The sequence below is a fragment of the Filicampus tigris genome, chromosome 5 (assembly GCF_054856515.1).
Source record: "Filicampus tigris isolate MCC_2025a chromosome 5, RoL_Ftig_1.0, whole genome shotgun sequence".
Lineage (NCBI taxonomy): Eukaryota > Metazoa > Chordata > Actinopteri > Syngnathiformes > Syngnathidae > Filicampus > Filicampus tigris.
Genome location: NC_141221.1, coordinates 24,212,717 through 24,231,162, shown reverse-complemented (window position 1 = coordinate 24,231,162; position 18,446 = coordinate 24,212,717). Strand labels below are relative to the sequence as shown.

The 18,446-nt window shown below is 43.3% G+C and overlaps 1 protein-coding gene across 1 annotated transcript in view; it reads left to right on the top strand.

The window, feature by feature from the left end:
• The window catches only part of tacr1a (tachykinin receptor 1a), a 65,090-nt gene that overhangs the window by 34,732 nt on the left and 11,912 nt on the right, over positions 1–18,446 (top strand). The window contains exon 3 of the mRNA XM_086031666.1: positions 18,035–18,185. Coding sequence (XP_085887792.1) covers positions 18,035–18,185 — 151 coding nt within the window. The remainder of the gene's footprint in view (positions 1–18,034; positions 18,186–18,446) is intronic.

Here is an 18,446-nt window from a genome sequence, read left to right as displayed (position 1 = left end):
TGCCGTGTTTCAACTATTGGGCCAGCTGGGAACATATTCTTGAAAAAAATATGTTTGGATTGACTTCAGCTTTAACCAACGACCTTATGGACAGGGGTGCACATATTTTTTTTCATGCGGTACTCACTCACAGGAGATTGCCTTTGGTACTCACCAGTGGTCCAACGGATCACATAAGGCACGGTTCGGATCTGTCATGGATTTTGAGTCACGGATCGGACTGTTTTTTTGTATGAGCAAAAATACATAAATACATAAATAAATAAAAAGCTAAATACAACTTTGTCTTCATTTATTTTATTAAAAAAATCAACTCCTAATGTCTAATATGACCGTTTAGGATTTAAGAACACAATTTAACGCAATTTTCTAAGTGGTACAGTGTATACATTTCAAGGAATCCTGCCAGAAATTTTGAGCTGAATGTTTTCTTACAATTATTAAGCACACATGCTGTTATAAATTATATGAAGACAAAGTTTTATTCATTCATTCATTCATTATCCATACCGCTTATCCTCACAAGGGTCGCGGGACAAAGTTTTATTTTTATTTTATTTTTTTCAGAATGAAAAAGATGAATTGCAAGAAGAAGTGCAATTTGAGGCACTTTTCTTAAAACATAGACAGCACATTACAAAGTAATCTAGGTCCACAAAGAAGTTTAAAAAAAAAAAAGGAAGCCTAGAGGCAGCTGTTGTACTACCCGCTAATAATAACAGCTGCTAGCCACTAACGCCGGAGACTTGTGCCGTATCATACAATGACAGCGTAATCAACCAGCGGTTTGTTCGTGTCCTGAATTAGCGACTGAATATGATTTCGAGACAGCGTTGTGTTAGTGTTGGTAACCAAGCGTTAAAACTGCCTATACGTCGAAAACGGAGGTCAAGTTAGCCGTTACGCCACCACGCGGGCCAACTTCAAAGTAAAAGTTCACTAAGGCTATTGCATTTGCATTAATGACTCAATGTATTATTTGGTAAGCTTTATTTTGAAGTGGAGGCGGTGTGTTTGTTGAGTATGTTTGCAAAACGCTCTTGTACATGCGACTTACGTGATCTTGGGTATTCAACTTCCTCTGCTGAATGCGGACTAATCACGTTGCCTTATTGTGAACGCGCACAGTTTTGTTCACCAACCATTTTGTGGATCGAGCCCATCCTGAACCGGTGCTTGATCCTTACTAATCAAAGATGATTCGTTCCACTGCACCACTAGTGTGGACAGGTACGCAAATGCGCGTCGTGACGCAAATGACAGTACGCATCAGTGAATTCTGTTGCGCATGCGTACCTGCGTACCAGTTATGTGCACCCCTGCTTATGGATGAACTTAGAGAAGTCAACCCATACATACTTTTTTCAAGAATCTGTTCAATGCAGGGCCACTAGTTGAAACAAGGCATTCTGATTAATATTGCGTATGTGGAATATGAGTTAAGTAGCAAAATCCACCCCTTTTGGAATAAGGGTTTAATCCACTCGTTTTTAGCCATCTCTGGGTGCGGCCATTTTGTCACTTCTGTCGGGTGAAAATGATATCACAGTTGCTCAGATAACGAATCAATCACCTGTTTTCTGAAGCTGCGCCATGATTGGTCATTATCTGAGCCCTGAGCAATTTTGATGTAATTTTGGTCGCCTCCTGAGATGGGTGGATTTTGCTGCTTAACTCATATTCTACAAATGCAATATTAATCTGAATGCCTTGTTTCAACTAGTAGGCCTACATACAACATATTCTTGAAAAAAATATGTTTGGGTTGATTCCCTCTTTAAAGACTTACAGCACATTGAGACAAAGTAGGGCCCCGGGCCACATGCAACCTGTCTACATTCTCTGAGTGGCCCTCACAGTCATTATGAAGTCAAAATAAAATGTCAAATAAAGCAGTGCAAGCGATCAAGAACAGGGACTTTTCTTCTGTGTTGCCAATATAGAGATATTGTCGCTGTACTTAGTGACTTCTCCGACCATTCTAGCAACTATTTTATGCAGTGTGTTTGCTTGTGAACCGTCCACTTAAGCGACACAAACGAACGCGTACTTATTTTTCCTTTTTTAACAATGTCCGTGATGTTGTGATCGTTGATCATTCCTTCTTTCCTTTTACCTCACTCACAGAGTGCATGCACATATAGAGAAAGTTAGATTCTAAACTTACCGCTATTAAAATGTACGGAGAATACTCTCGCCCAAGCCAGAGCAATTGCTATTGCTCAACACAGCGCGATTGACATCCCTCTGCGACACAACGTATTTTAACTGCAATTGCAGAGTTCGCCACTAAGGGGGCGCTATATCAGGCCTGGCCAACCCGTGACTCGCGAGCCGGATGCGGCTCTTTGCCCGGATTAAGTCAGAGCATCGGCGTGCAGGTGTACGGCTCTTTAGCACCCGGGCTGCCTGCTTGAACAAACAGTACAACAGATCAAGAACAACGTTTCACAAGTTTCCATTCTGAAAGATTCAGAGAATCTGGAGAAATCTTCAAACATAAGCAGCAAGACCAAAAACCAACATTGAATGGCTGTGACTTTTGAGCCCTCAGGTGGAACTGCATTCAAAACTGGCATCATTGTGTAAAAGATGTTGTCACGTGGGCTCAGGAACACTTCAGAAAACCATTGTCAGTTAAAACAGCGTCGCTACATCAACAAATGCAGAACAAACAAAACAAAACAAAGTAGCTACAGTTGTAGCTACAACGTTGTAACTTTGGCTGTGCATGGCAGCGTTTTAACTTGCATTTGTAGATGTAGAGACCAACTGTTTTAACTGAAAACGGTATTCTGAAGTGTTCCTGAGCCCACATGACAAAATCTTTTACACAATGATGCCAGTTTTTAATGCAGTGCAACCTGAGGAATCAAAGGTCATGGGCATTCAATGTTGGTTTTTGGTGTTGCCGTTTGTGGGTAAAGATTCCTCCAGATTCTCAGAATCTTTGATGATATTATGGAATGTAGATGATCAAATCATTCAATTCCTTGTACATTCCTTGTACATTGTGAAACATTGTTCTTAATCTGTTGTACTGTTCGTTCAAGCAGTTGTACACAAAGTGACGAACCTCACCCCATCTTTGCTTTTTAACAACTGATCCTTTCAGTGATGCTCCTTTTAGACCTAATCCTCACAACCTGTTCACATGTGGAATGTTCCAAACATTTTTTTTTTAAGTATTCCTCAACTTTCCCAATCTTTTGTTGCCCAGTCCCATCTCTTTTGGAACGTGTTGCAGATATCAAATTCAAAATAAAAGAATATTTGCAAAAGAGCAATAACATTCATCAGTTTGAACATGGAATATCTTGTCTTTCTCGTGTATTCAGTTGAATATAACTTGAAAAGGATTTGCAAATTAATGTAATGTGTTTACACAACGTCCCAACTTCAATGGAATTCGGGTTGTATTTTTAATTTCCTAATTATAACATATTCCACGGATAGCTGTAGTAAATTTACTGCTTTCTAAAAAGACATCAAATTCATCCATCCATCCATTATCTATACCGCTTCTCCTCACAAGGGCCGCAGGGGCATGCTGGAGCCTATCCCAGCTGTCTTTGGGCAGTAGGCGGGGGACACCCTGAATTGGTTGCCAGACAATCGCAGGGCACACAGAGACAAACAACCACACTCACAATCACACCTAGGAGCAATTTAGAGAGTCCAATCAACTTACCATGCATGTTTTTGGAATGTGGGAGGAAACCGGAGTACCCGGAGAAAACCCACGCAAGCACGGGGAGAACATGCAAACTCCACACAAGGAGGCCGGGGCCGGGATCGAACCCACGACCTCTGAACTGTGAGGCGGATGTGCTAACCAGTCGACTACCGTGCCGCCCACATCAAATTCATATTTAACACAATTAAGGTTAGCTGGCTCAACAACCGTTCAAGTTACTCACATGGCCTTCTAAAAATAAATTGCCAACCATGACATCCAATATGGGACCAGGGGGTCAGCTATTTCAGCGCAGTTCACTAGGGCAGCGGTTCCGGCCTCCAATCTTTTTTTGCACCACAGACCAGTTTCACATAGCTATTTCGTCAACATCGTAGCCATTGCGCATTGAGACCCACGAAGCCCACCTTGCTCCGCCATCAACGCCACCCTGCATGTCACAATTTGCTGGGGTGTTGGTGGCACAGGTGTGCGGCTGCATTCATCTGACCTGAGAAAAGAACAAATCAGTTAAGTCAAGCCAAATCAAATTGAATTATATGGCCCTTAATCACAGAAAAGTCTGAAAGGGCTTCACATGCTGTTGACAAATATTAATTACATCTGATAATTTATATTAATGACCTCCCCTGATCTTGACCCCCCAGGAAAAAAAAAAAAACACCAGGAAAAAAATGAGTTATCTTGAGAAGGGGCTGCAAATGATCTGTGTAGGCTGGAAGGGAAAAAGCTGAAAAATCACTTTCAAATTTAACAAGGAGGAATATTCTCTCTCTCTCTACACACACACACACACACATATATATATATATATATATATATATATATATATATATATATATATATATATATATATATATATATATATATGTATGTACATATCGATCGGTTTTGTAGGTTTTTGAAAAACGTTCCACCCCTAATATACAATAGTCGTCTTCCAAATGATGATCCTGCCCTTCTCCGGTGTATGCAAATGAAGCAAGTAAAGCTTGCATCTCCCTGAGCAGAAAAGGTTTGCAAGTGTGTGCGCACATCGCGAATGTTATTAGTGTGCTTTCAATGTTGCAAACAGTTGCAAAGACGTTCGCCAAACATTCCCAAACAGATTTAACAGTTGCACACTGTTTTTCTTTTCACTATCAAGTTTTGAACATGCTCAAAATTTGTTTGCGACAAGAAAAATTGTTCGACACCATTAAACTTGTTGATGAACGTCCTTGCAACTGTTCGCAACCTTGAATGAACACTGACGAAAAAACATTCCCTAGGTGCGCACACACTTGCAAACCTTAGCCACTCAGTGAGATGTGGCCTTAAAGCGAGGCTGAATGCTCAAACCACATTTGGTCTGAACATTGCATAAGCATTGCTAAAAGTCTCTAAATGTTGCTAAGGAGAGGCGCCCCCCCTGATTTTCGCCAACATTCCGCAGAAAATTTGACGAATCAAACATTTTCCATGAGCCGTCACCTTACCGTGGTGGAGGGGTTTGCGTGTCCCAATGATCCTAGGAGCTAAGTTGTCTGGGGCTTCATGCTCCTGGCAGGGTCACCCATGGCAAACAGGTCCTACGTAAGGGACCAGACCAAGCACGGCTCACAGACCCTTAATCATGAATGTCAATAAGCTACCTCGTTTTCCCTCGCCCGGACACGGGTCACCGGAGCCCCCTTCTGGAGCCAGGCCTGGCGGTGGGGCTCGTTGGCGAGCACCTGGTGGCCGGGCCTGCAACCATGGGGCCCAGCCGGGCTCAGTCCAAAAAGGCAACCTGGGTCCCCCTTCCCATGTGCTCACTATCTGTGGGAGGGTCCAAAGAGGTCGGGTGCCCTGTCAGCTGGGCAGCGGTAAAAAGCAGGGACCTTGGCGGTCCGATCCGGCAGGGAATGAGCCCGAGCCTGTGTGTGAGGCTGAGAAGTTCCGGCTAGATATAGTTGGGTTCACCTCCACTCACAGCTTGGGCTCTGGTACCAGTCCTATCGAGAGGAGTTGGATACTCTTCCACTATGGAGATGCCCAGGGAGAGAGGCGCCGAGCAGGTGTGGGCATACTTATTGGCCCCCAGCTTGGCACCTGTACATTGTGGTTTACCCCGGTGGACGAGAGGGTAGCCTCCCTCTGCCTTAGGGTGGGGTAACGGGTTCTGACTGTTGTTTGTGCCAATGCACCAACCAGCAGTGCAGAGTACCCACCCTTTTTGGAGTCCTTGGAAGGTGTGCTGTAGAGCGCCACCCCCCTGGGGACTCCATCGTTCTGCTGGGGTACTTCAATGCTCACGTGGGAAACGACAGTGAGACCTGAAGGGGCGTGTTTGGGAGGAACGGCCCCAACGATCTGAACCCGAGTGGTGTTCTGTTATTGGACTTCTGTGCTCGCCACAAATTGTCCATAACAAACACCATGTTCAAACATAAGGGTGTCCATATGTGCACTTGGCACCAGGACACCCTAGGCCGATGTTCAATGATCGACTTTGTAGTCGTATCATTGGATTTGCGGCCGCAAGTTTTGGACACTCGGGTAAATAGAGAGGCGCAGCTGTCAACTGATCACCATCGGGTGGTGTGTCGGCTCCGATGGTGGGGGAAGATGCCGGTCCGATACGGCAGACCCAAACGTATTGCGAGGGTTTGCTGGGAACGTCTGGCAGAATCCCCTGTCAGAAGGGGTTTCAATTCCCACCTCCGGCAGACCTTTGCCCACGTCCCGGGGGAGACATTGAGTCAGAGTGGACCATGTTTCGTGCCTCCATTGTTGAGGCGGACGATCAGATCTGTGGCCGCAAGGTGGTCGGTGCCTGTCATGGCAGCAACCCCTTAACCCGCTGGTGGACACCAGCGGTAAGGGATGCTGTCCAGCTGAAGAAGGAGTCCTATCGGACCTTTTTGGCCTGCGGGACTCCGGAGGCAGCTGACAGGTACCGGCTGGCCAAGCGGTATGCAGCTTCGGCGGTTGCTGAGGCAAAAACTCGGGTGTAGGAGGAGTTAGGTGCGGCCATGGAAAATGACTTCCGGATGGCTTCGATGATATTCTGGTCTACCATGAAGTGTCTCAGGAGAGGAAAGCAGTGCACCATTAACACTGTGTATAGTGAAGATCTGGTGCTGCTGACCTCGACTCGGGACGTTGTGGGGCGGTGGGGAGAATACTTCGAAGACCTCATCAATTCCACCGACACGCCTTCCACTGAGGAAGCAAAGCCTGGAGACTCCGAGGTGGGCTCTCCTATCTCTGGGCTTGAAGTAACCGAGGTAGTTAAAAACACCCTCAGTGCCATCCGGGGGTGGATGAGATCCGCCCGGAGTTAGTTGAGGCTCTCCATGTTGTGGGGCTGTTGTGGTTGACACGCCTCTACAACATCGCATGGACATCGGGGATAGTGCCTCTGAATTGGCAGACCGGGGTGGTGGTCCCCCTTTTTAAGAAAGGGGGCCGGAGGGTGTGTTCCATTTACAGAGGAATCACACTCCTCGGCCTCCCTGGGAAGGTCTATTCAGGGGTGCTGGAGAGGAGGGTCCGTCAGGAGGTCGAATCTCAGATTCAGGAGGAGCAATATGATTTTCGTCCCGGCCGTGGAACAGTGGACCAACTCTACACCCTCAACAGGGTCCTCGAGGGTGCGTGGGAGTTCCCAACCAGTCTACATGTGTTTTGTGGACTTGGGGAAGGCGTTCGACCGTGTCCCTCGGGGAGTTCTGTGGGGGGTGCTTCGGGAGTACGGGGTACTGAGCCCCCCTGATAACGGCTGTTCAAGGCCAAGGCTGCTCTTTGTCACCGATTCTGTTCATGACTTTTATGGACAGAATTTCTAGGCACAACCGAGGTGTTGAGAGGGTGGGACTCAGAGTCGAGCCGCTGCTCCTCCATGTTGAGAGGAGCCAGCTGAGGTGGTTTGGGCATCTGATTAGGATGCCTCCTGGACACCTCCTCGGCGAGGTGTTCCGGGCATGTCCCACCGGCAGGAGGCCCCGAGGACGACCCAGGACACGCTGGAGAGACTATGTCTTCCGGCTTGCCTGGGAACGCCTGGTGATCCTCCGGAAGATTTGGAAGACGTGGCTGGGGAGAGGGAAGTCTGGGCTTCCCCGTTGAAGCTGCTGCCTCCGTGACCCGACGCCGGATAAGCGGCAGATAATGGATGGATGCTTGGATGGAAGGAAACATTCTCTACCTTTTTCAAGTATTTGCCGAGTCTTGGGTGAGATATCACCCAAACTAGCTAACAAACTGAGACTGAATCAAGAGTGCACTCTGCTGATTGCTGCTGCCTTGTTGATTCTGTACATAAATATGCTAGCTTTAGAAAATTCAAACAGAATTTTTATGAAACAGTCAATCAATTTACTGTATGGATTTTTATGTCCTGCTTGGCACCTCAGCACTGAAATGATCAAAATGTGATTCCAATTATTTTTGTACACCTCACACAATTTGACAGTAGATATGAACTGAAATGTTGTTGTTGAAATGGTGAAAATTAGTTTATGAGAGCAAATTAGCTGCCTCTGCATATGTATGGCTATTACCACAGAGTTATTTGAGTATTTTTATTTTCTTCAAGATTCAGGTGCTGAATGACCCCATAGGATGAATTCATACACAAGTCTGAAGGGAATAACGAGCATGCTTGTGCACTTAAGCACTCAACGCCAAATGGTCCCTTGCTGAATTTCTGCCTTGACTTGCTCCAAAGTGGGTGAGCCATAATACCCTTTTACTGATGACTGATTATACCCGCTTTGAACATCTGCCATGTCAAAAGAAATACAAGAACACCTAACAAAATGAATCAGTGTCATGCTGAAGAAAGACAGTGTGTACAGCAAGTGCATTTGCTGTCTACTGTACAGTTAATAGACACACTGATGAAATCATAGCTTGAGCACCTTGGTCTGTACGATTTATCCCCATTAAACTGGGCTACCTGCAAAATACGTAAGGCAGCAGAAAGCGTTCTGTTTTATTTATTCTTCTTATTTTTGGTCGGAGCAGCTGCCTCTCTTTCCAATTTACAAACTCATTAATTATGTAAAATGATCTCATCACAAAATGTTTAACCAGTCACACGCATTCTAAATGTACATATCAATTTTCCCCCACATTGCCCATCATTTAACATTCATACAACAGACACATAAACTTGACCGCAAGTTTGTTCTCCGAGCATATTTGTCCGTATTGTGAAATATAGTGCACTAGGGCTGCCACAAACGATTATTTTGGTAGTCGACTAATCACCAACTGTAGTCGCGATTAGTCAACTAATTGGATCATATGTAAATTGCGGTGTGTCGCACCAGCAAGCAGCTGCTCTTATACAACCAAAATTATTTTACAGCTTGATTCTTTATGTACTGTATTTTCTGGACTATAAGTCACAGGTTTTTTTCCATAGTTTGGCTGGAGGTGCGACTTATACTCTGGAGCGACTTATGTGTGAAAATATTAACACATTACTGTCATGGATTGTTAGTGCTGACTTGTGACTTAGCGCTAAAGCGCCTGCAGAGGGAGACAAAACATCATAAATACAAGTCAGCACTAACAAGCCATGACAATTACTTCTATATCATTTCACATGTTATTGTAACCAACATAAAGAAATATAAGATACATCTTAAAAGCTATTAAAATGCGTGAATAATTTAAACGGTTAAAGTCTAATGTTTTGTTAAACTAACAGGCCTTGCTAGTCGAGGAAGCCAGCTTATCCAAACAGCTAAACATTCACAAACAAACCCCACAGACTAGGTGTGCAGCAAAGTTGCCTGTTTATATTGTGAAACTGCACAAGTAACAGAAAATACTATCGAGCTATGCATTACATACACATGTATTTTCATAGACATGAACAAGATGAGCCTATGCTAACGATTAGCGATCACGGTTAGCATTAGCGATAGCAATTAGTATGTTCAGTCAATTACCTACAATCACCCACAATTCAGCTCGTATATAAATGTCATTACACACAATTGTCTAAGTTAGTTTCAGGCGATGATTGAACAAGAATGAACCACAAACAGGGAGACATGCTAACGATTAGCAACCGCGATTAGCATTAGCAATAGCGATTAGTATGTTCAGTCAACAACACAGTACAATCAGCCACAATTCAGCTCCTACATAAATGTTGCATGCTCATTACACACAATTGTCTAAGTTATTTACAGGCGATGGTTGAACAAGATTGAACCACAAACAGGCAGTTGCCTGCCTATGGCTGGGGTATTGCATCATTCAGCCACACACGTAAGGAGGAGCACACTCAGCACATAGAAGACGAAAACATAATTACGACCGAATGCATTAATACTTTTGGAGACTGGGAAACATACAACATGGTGGGGGATAAATAAAAGACTTATTTAATCAATCTACAACCGTTTTGGTGAGTTTAAAGTTATCTTACCGTAACTTTCTTGTATGCTACATGTAGCATTGTAGCTCGGTGGAAATGATGTGTACTAAGCGCACAATTTCTTTCCAAAATGCGACTTATACTCCAGTGCGACTTATATATGTTTTTTCCACTTTATTATGCATTTTACTGCCAGGAAGGGGCGAAAAGTGTGCCTGAGTCACTCACTCAGGCATAGACTCAGAGAGTAGCAGGAGGCGCTAGGCAAGAGAAGGGGGGGTCGCTATTTGCGCAGAGAAGCGGCGCTTTGAGGAAATTGGTGGAGGAGCGAAGTATCGATTACAGGACAATAGTATCGATTCGATCCAAATACTTGCTGAGTATCGATAATATCGATATTTGGATCAATCCGCCCACCCCTACCCTTGGCAGGAAACCAGCCAGCGGGAAAAAGCGCGAGACGAGGCTGTTTCAAGAGAAAAGCAATGTGCCAAATAAATAAATATATAAGTTAAACGACTCGTCGATGATTTAAATTAATTGTCGACGATTTAGATCGTCGACGTTGTCGTGATTAGTCAACTAATCTTGGCAGCCTTTTACTGCACTAACTTGTTGCCAAACATGGGGAGCATGCTTTCATGTTTGGATGAGAGACAAAGCATCAGCCCCACTGTGTGTTATTTTTCAGTGTCTGTTTCAGTGGCTGTGTGGTATGCGCTGGCCAAGGCTTTATTGATTCAACTCGTGTGTGACAGTAAGGTGACATTGTGCAGCTTCTTCTGTCGTGATGCCTCCTCCACCAGTCAGATTAGGGCCTGTAGGGCCCCCCGAGGAGATGACTCTGTCATTCTCTTTGTCCAAGGACATACTTCACAATATATGTCAGTCTTGATATTTGTAGAAATTTTGCTTTTTTTTCATAGCCCAGTCATCATGACGAAAATGATTAGGATTATTGGTGTTATCATGAGATTTTTAAGACATGAAAGAAGCAGTGTAACACATTTTACTTTCAGATGGATGTATAAAATCCACAATCCCACAAAATTTACACCTAAAGGCCTCGATAGACCAATCCGACGTTGGCTAACAGTGACCGACGCTTACCCCCTGTGGCGTCGGGCCAGCTGTAGGCACGTCACTCTGGAAAGATACATCACAACGACAGACAACTACGCTGACCATTAAAGTACCTTCTGCGCATGCATCTTAAAAATTTTTTCACAGATGCCACAAAAAAAAACCATGAAAAAAAAATAGTCATTTAACACTTTTGGTCATATTATGTGTGTGGGGTGCTCAGATAATCTCACCACAGCTCCCCACCAATGTTCCAGGTAAAATGCGCGCATGAGCAATCACACACTGCTCTCACCCTTTCAGTTCACAGCAAATGTTTGCAGCGCATAGAAAAATTCTAACCTGAGTTAGAAAACCTCGGGCCAAAACCTCTTAAGTCAAATTTTGAGGAATTTCATATTTTATTAAAAAATCTATACTACTGGTCAGTCCACAGGCGTCGGTGTTATTTTTACACAATCTAAAGTGTTGAAAAAAGCTTGCTCTATTTCACCATGCACTGCTAATGGTTGAACAAACTTGGCATTTTTGGGGTGACCACTTTGGAGGTACAAGGTTTTGGCCTGACACCAGTGCTTTATATTTTGTATTTTCATATTCTCCTTATATAAAGAAATATAAAAGTTTATTTGGCACATGTGGTCGACATAGCACTAAAGAAAAATGTGACCAAAAGACTGAAATGCAAGGCGAGCACATGTTGTGTAATAATTGTCACACACGAACATTGCTCTCTGCCCAAGCCACCCCTACTAGCAGACGCGGCGTTGTCCAGTGTTCGTGCTGTCCACTCGTCACCTCACCAGTCCGCTCGTAACCGATAGGGGGACGGAGCCTTGATGCTTAGAGATGGGCATCCTCTCCCAGGGACGGAACGGTCCAACGGGCGTCCATTTTGGAGATGAAGGACAGAGGACGAGAAGTTTTTTTAAAAACATCCCGGGTCAAGTACTGACTGACGTGTTGTGTTCAGGAACGGATCTAGGCAAGAGCAACCTCGAATAAATGTTGTGCCCCCCCCCAAACTAAATGCCCCCAAAAATATTATATTCCACATATTTTTATTATCTCATGCCTCTCTCCTCCTCGCTCCACTTCTTACTGTCTTAATGTCTTGCTTGTCCCCATAAATATAAAATATATCAAGTTGTTTCTCATGTCATGTTTCTCAACTCTGCTCCAGCTCCCCTTTTCACTCTGCTCAGAGTATCGGGCTGCTGGCGGCTCACTGTGAGGGAGACCCAACTTCTAATCACCCTTCAGTATGCAAATGAGCCAGTGTTGTCAATTAGACATGGTAAAAGGTGCTGGAGCACAATGCCCCCTCTAGATTTGTGGCTGCCCCCTCATACATGCCTGTCTAGACCCGTCCCCAAGTCAAGTCGGGGACAGCCACAATCCAAGACAAACACACACACACTCACGCACTTGCTGTCCCGGTTGTGTAGGGTTCTTTTAAAAAGAAAAACCACTGTTCTCTTCTGCGATACCACAGAGCCGCTATGACTACAGGCCTTGTCTACACGTAGCCGGGGCTTTTTAACAACCGTATATGACGTCAAAGCATTGTTGTCGCACGGTGACGACATAAATCTCCGGGTGTAACCGTCCACAGCAAAACGCAAACCCGAGATACCCGCAAATCTCCACTGCGGCCGGAGTTTTGCGTTTTCACTGAAAAAACTCTGGGGACGTGTGGATGATAGGGCTAACTGCAGGCTTGTATCCGGCGTTTTCAAACACGTAGCCAGGGCCTACAGTCTGCACAACCCTGTCGAGTACTCTTTTTCATGTGCGTTCCATGCAGTATTGCTCTCACAGGCATAGTCTGGCCTCTAGTGGACTCCCATTTCACTGACGAGTAAAAAGGTGGATAGCAATTTTGTTTTGTTAACTCAGTGTTGGCAAGTGTTAGCATTTAGTACATACCTTATCCGTTTGCATGCAAAGTCCTGTATGTCCTTGTCTGGGAGATCTCTAGAGTGTAAAAATCTATCCAAACCTGCCGGTTCATGCTCATGCCAGCTCAACCGTACACTGAAAGCTACAACCCAGAAGTGGAAGTATTTCGATCTTCTCCTAAAATAACATTGCGTTATTTTGCAATAATTATTTTTATTGCAAAATAATGCAATTATAACCGAGAACATCTTGCTTTTGATGCAAAGGTTTTGCAATAAAATGCAATAGTATTATGTTGTAATGCAATCTTAAATATTCTTGTGATGTCCCTTGGCTAAATGCTATCCTGGGTGACACTTAAACAGTTGTAAACAATAAAAATCCACTCATGTTACTCCCAGCCGCTAAGTGGATGTGAATAGGAAATTAGCCAGCTAAATAAATGTCATGCACGGACGCTTTTTTTAAAGCCCTTTAAAAGGACAAGGACGGACAGGGTCGGAGGACGATTATTTTTTTATGAATAAGGACGGAGACCGGATTTCAGTAAAGTAGGCTGATCTGAGCTACTCACCATTACATAATTCCTTGTCATATTAATAAGATTGCTTTGCATGTGTCCCGTATTGTACTTCAGCAGACTGAAGTGCGGCGGGACCATAGGAATCTGATAGATATTGGTCGGCTCGCGAATGCTACTATTGGGAGCAAACATCGTGTCACTGATAAGATCCACCAAGGAAGAATACTTAAACTCATCTTGTAGCACCACCTCACTAGAAAACATGTCATTATGCAATGTAGCAGCAGGTAGTGAATCAGTGTGTAAAGTGCAACGCTCTAGTCTACCGTATTTTACGAACTATAAGCCGCTACTTTTTTTCTAGGTTTTGAACCATGCATCTTAAATAAAGGTGCGGCTATTCTGTGGATTTTTCTTCCACCGCTAGGGGCGGTCTAACTGGAATTACAATACAATACAACACAGTTGCCATATTAACAAGATGTGACAGTAGTTGGATGTGTTCAACAGGCGAGGGCGCTATGCACTAGGTTATGAATTAGGTGGTATGCGGAGGTACAGGAATAAAATGTGGACGTTAACTGACAAACTGGAGTGGCAGCAGGGAGTGAAATGAAGATGAGTACTGTTTATTTGCCCTTTGTTCTGTTATGTTTTAATTAGCAAAGTTGCTGCCGTGTTAAACGGTACTGTTAGGAAATAATCTGTTCAGGTACATACATGTAAATTTACAGTACAAAATCGTTCTGTAAATGCAGTAAATAACAAATTTTTGTTTTTCGGTGCGCCTTGTGTTTTTTTTCATAATTTTTTTTTTAAATAGAGTGGATGCGGCTTATATAAAGGTGCGGCTTATAGTCCATAAATACGGTACATAGAAAGCTGTGTGTGTTGTAAGAGTGTTAGGCTTCAGCGATTTAAAAAAAAAAAAAAAAAAAAAGATAGCCAAATGTGCCGGGCACCTCAGAAGCAGTGAAAAACAAGGCCAAGAGTTCACCACAGAAATTTTAATGAGAACCTGGATTCATATACTAGTTGAGTGCATGAGTGTCCTGAGTCCAGAGGAGGAGGTTTGAGCCAAGATAAAGTCCAAGGGGTGGTTCCACTGGAGAGCAGACAAGGAGCGAAGATGAGGCCGGAGACACTGGTTGTAGCACGGAGGAAGTCTAGGGGTGAGAGGATAGGAAATGGTTAATAGTTGATCAAGTATTACGAGGTCTGCAGGAATAACGAAGTTGAATAGCATAAACTTGAGATTCAAACTTGAGACAGCTTCAAACTAACCACAATGGTCAACGTTCAAGCACTAGCTTTTGAAGGCCGCTGGCTTTTGAAGGCAGCCGTCTTGATAGAAGGCGGCTGTAGCTGGTTGATTAGAATTCTCCCCACCTGTGCTGGCTGAAGCAGAAGCCTGGCTCAGCGATGAGGAGGAGGGGCAGGAATCCTTGCCGTGGCGTGACATAACAAAGAGTCTAGCATATCGCTAGTTAACGCTAGCCTTACAGACACCACACCCATTTTTACAGGTAATCACCTGTAACCCGGCCTGCTCTTATGTGAACTGTCATGGAAGACTCCAACACGAATCTATATCTTTTGAAAGAGTGCTGGATCCCTGCCTACAAAAAAAAAGCTAGCCAGCCACAGGTTAAGTGATAACAATCTGTTAAACTTCTCATCATTGCCTCTTGCAAGCAAGGGGCCAGGGACAATTATTCAATGTCGACTCATTTATCTGGTGAGATTAAAAATCGGAGCTATGTTCTTGTTTGTAATCTCTGACTGCCTCATCCTAGTGTCAATGGAGCCGACATGTATCACTTTAGCCGTGTCCAAATTCACAGACTGGGTCCTCCGAAGGCCACATTTTTGGCCGCATGATGTCATTTCCGGCGCAACTCACCGCCGTTTATGCGGTGCAGAGAGGCTACATGAGGAGGAGCCTTTGAAGGTATTGAAGGACCCAGCCTGCGAATTGTGCTTCGGGAATTTGAAAACCATGTCACGCCGGACATGACGTCATCTGTCATTGCTTTTGGCTCAGACACAGCTTGGTGATGTTTGTGTTTCACAGTCTCTCCCAGTTGTAGCTGACACCACTTGGTGTTGTTGATGATGTTTTACGACAAGAAGCAAATTCGCCATGCAAGCCATCTTTACATTATGCAAACAAATGCGAAAAACAGAAGGCCCATCAGTGCGGAGAGAGGTTACCTTTGTAATCAAGAAATAGTTTGTCGTGAAGTAGTTTGTGTGTGTTCACCCTGCTTCTTGCCCAACATTAGCTGAGAGGAGGCTTCAGCTCACTCGTGACCCTAATGAGGACAAGCAGCATCGAAAATGAATGAATTGACAGTTTGTGGGTTTTTTTGGACGAAAAAAGTATGCAGGGTCTAGACACGTCAAACAAATATCACAAGTATGATAAAATTGACCTCAGATACTCAATAAAAAATGTGTATCACTTCCATCGCACTTGCATGCTTAAAGCTGGCATTGGGCAGAATTCTCCAGAATCATCACTTTTCAGGAGACCCCAAAAAACGCACATTTAACATTGCATCATCAAAAAGAGTCATTTATGACACTTTACATTGGTCAATAATTTATAAATATTATACCCACATTTGTAGCGTGACCAATAGTATATTTTTGTGGGAAAAAATATGAAATTGACCAAATTCTGACATAGGAGGTTTGGGCCTGACGCCGGTATTATGTTTCTTTTCCTGGAATAAAATAAAATAAAATAAAAGACAGATGTATTCATTTAAAAATGTATGCTCCCACTTTGGTTTTGTCACACAGTATTTATTCCATAAACATAAATGATTCATGTGAACAGCTACTGCCTTTTATGCTGTTTCCTTAATCATTTTGCTGGGTTGTAAACACTTTAGTCAGATTAAATCTGATGCCCACGTTGGGGCATTTCTACATTGTTCTCCTTTGGTTTGGTAACCTCCCATCCGCGCAGTGTGCATTTATGTGTGCGTGCATGGTCTTTTTCACCCTGATGAAAGCCAATGGGAGCTTCAGTGGATTTTAACATAATTGTACTTAATAGACACGGACGGAAATGGGCTGTGAGGCTCTTCTGCAGAATTTGCTGACAAGCAAACAGATTGTTTCTCTGTGAAAGTCCAAGTCACTGTTTCAACCTGTTGATACACACATTTTATGCATTGTCTTAAGGATTTCAGTTTTTTTTCTTTTTCTTTTTTTGCATAGCCAAAATGCAAACGCATTTTTACACACATGCCTAATTAGACATGCCCATTTCCCAATGTTAACACAATTAAAACCCTGTGTCCATGATAAATTATGCATGAAAAATATTCTAATCACTGAAACTGTCACATTTGATTATATCATAAAGAGTTTAAAATCACTCGACAGTTACCAGAGGAGAGGTTGAGATGATACCTCAATGTTTAGTATATTAACGAGCTAAGAAAAATTGAAATAATTTTCAATAATTAAAGGAATGATATTAGTCTTGGGTGACAGTTAGATTTGGTGTTTTTGCAATGCTACGAAGAATTTACTGAACAAATGACTAAATTGTCACTCTTGCGGAGTGTATTTGTTTTTCTTTGTCAACCTGATTGTAAATTTGCAGGGTACTCCCAGGTTCGTGGAAGATGCCGATCATACGGGAGGTGACGTTCTGGTGTGTGTGTATGTGTTTGGAGGGGGCGGATTCTATTAATGCCGCCATGACTATGACAAAGTCTGGTAACTTAACATGTCCGTCAAGTTTAGTTGCCATAAACCAAACTCTTTTTTGCAGGGGCGCGGTCTAACCTTTCTTCATGATAGCAGGTCTCACAAAGCATTTTGAGGCAAACCCCAGGAAGGCCCACAACCAAAAATTGATGTGTGTAGTACAAATCGTTACTCAAATTCTAGTTTTTATGTTTCTACCTGTCTGTGTCTGTCTTCCCTTGCTTCACATTTGGTGTACCATGCCCTTTCTGGATGAGAGAGGTTTTAGCTTCAAATGATAAAGACATAAAAGTGTTCTGTTTTAGTTTTGTTTTATATTCTATTTGGTTTTATTTCATCTTGAGATAGTACAGGGATCGTCATCACACTCGTGCCCAGTAATAAAACTTGTATGCGGCAGGAAAAATCATGCCTGTTGTGTATTTCATGGTTTTTACCAGTCTTGGCACAAACCATATGCATATGAACATTCAGCCCAAAAAAATGAATTTGTATCTAAAAAATAAAGTAAACAGTTCTTTTTTTTTGTCCATAGTAAGTCCTTCTGTAACCTTCTGAATCCTGCTACTTGCCGTTTCAACAAAAAAACGCCTTGAAACTTCTCTATGTCCATTGGTAATGTTTTTCCCAATGTTCATTTTGCTTGTCATTGAAGGCCAATCTTAATGATTCACCTTTCTGACTAGTAACTATCTCCACTTAAAGCTGCTCTTCTAACTCGTGTTCTTGTGTTCTATAGGTATTATGTGTGTGTGGTCATCCTGATCTACTTCCTTCCTTTGTTGGTGATGGGTTGCGCCTACCTAGTGGTGGGACTGAGCCTGTGGGCCAGTGAAATCCCAGGAGACTCTTCAGATCGCTACAAGGAGCAGCTGACTGCCAAACGCAAGGTACGCTACCCCTGAGACACCCGCAGCCATTTAATCTCTTTTATTTGACACGTTCCTAATAAAGATTCTCTTATGTCTTGATTTCATGCCAGTATAACGGCTTTGAACTAGGGATGGGAATTTGGACTAATTTGGCCGCCGACTAGTCTCAAAGTCAATATGGAAGAAAATTTGAATTTTAATACATAATGAATTCAAAGTTTAAAATGCTAATGTTGTGTGTATTTAGGGGCTAATTTAGCCCAAACATTCAGGACAGTT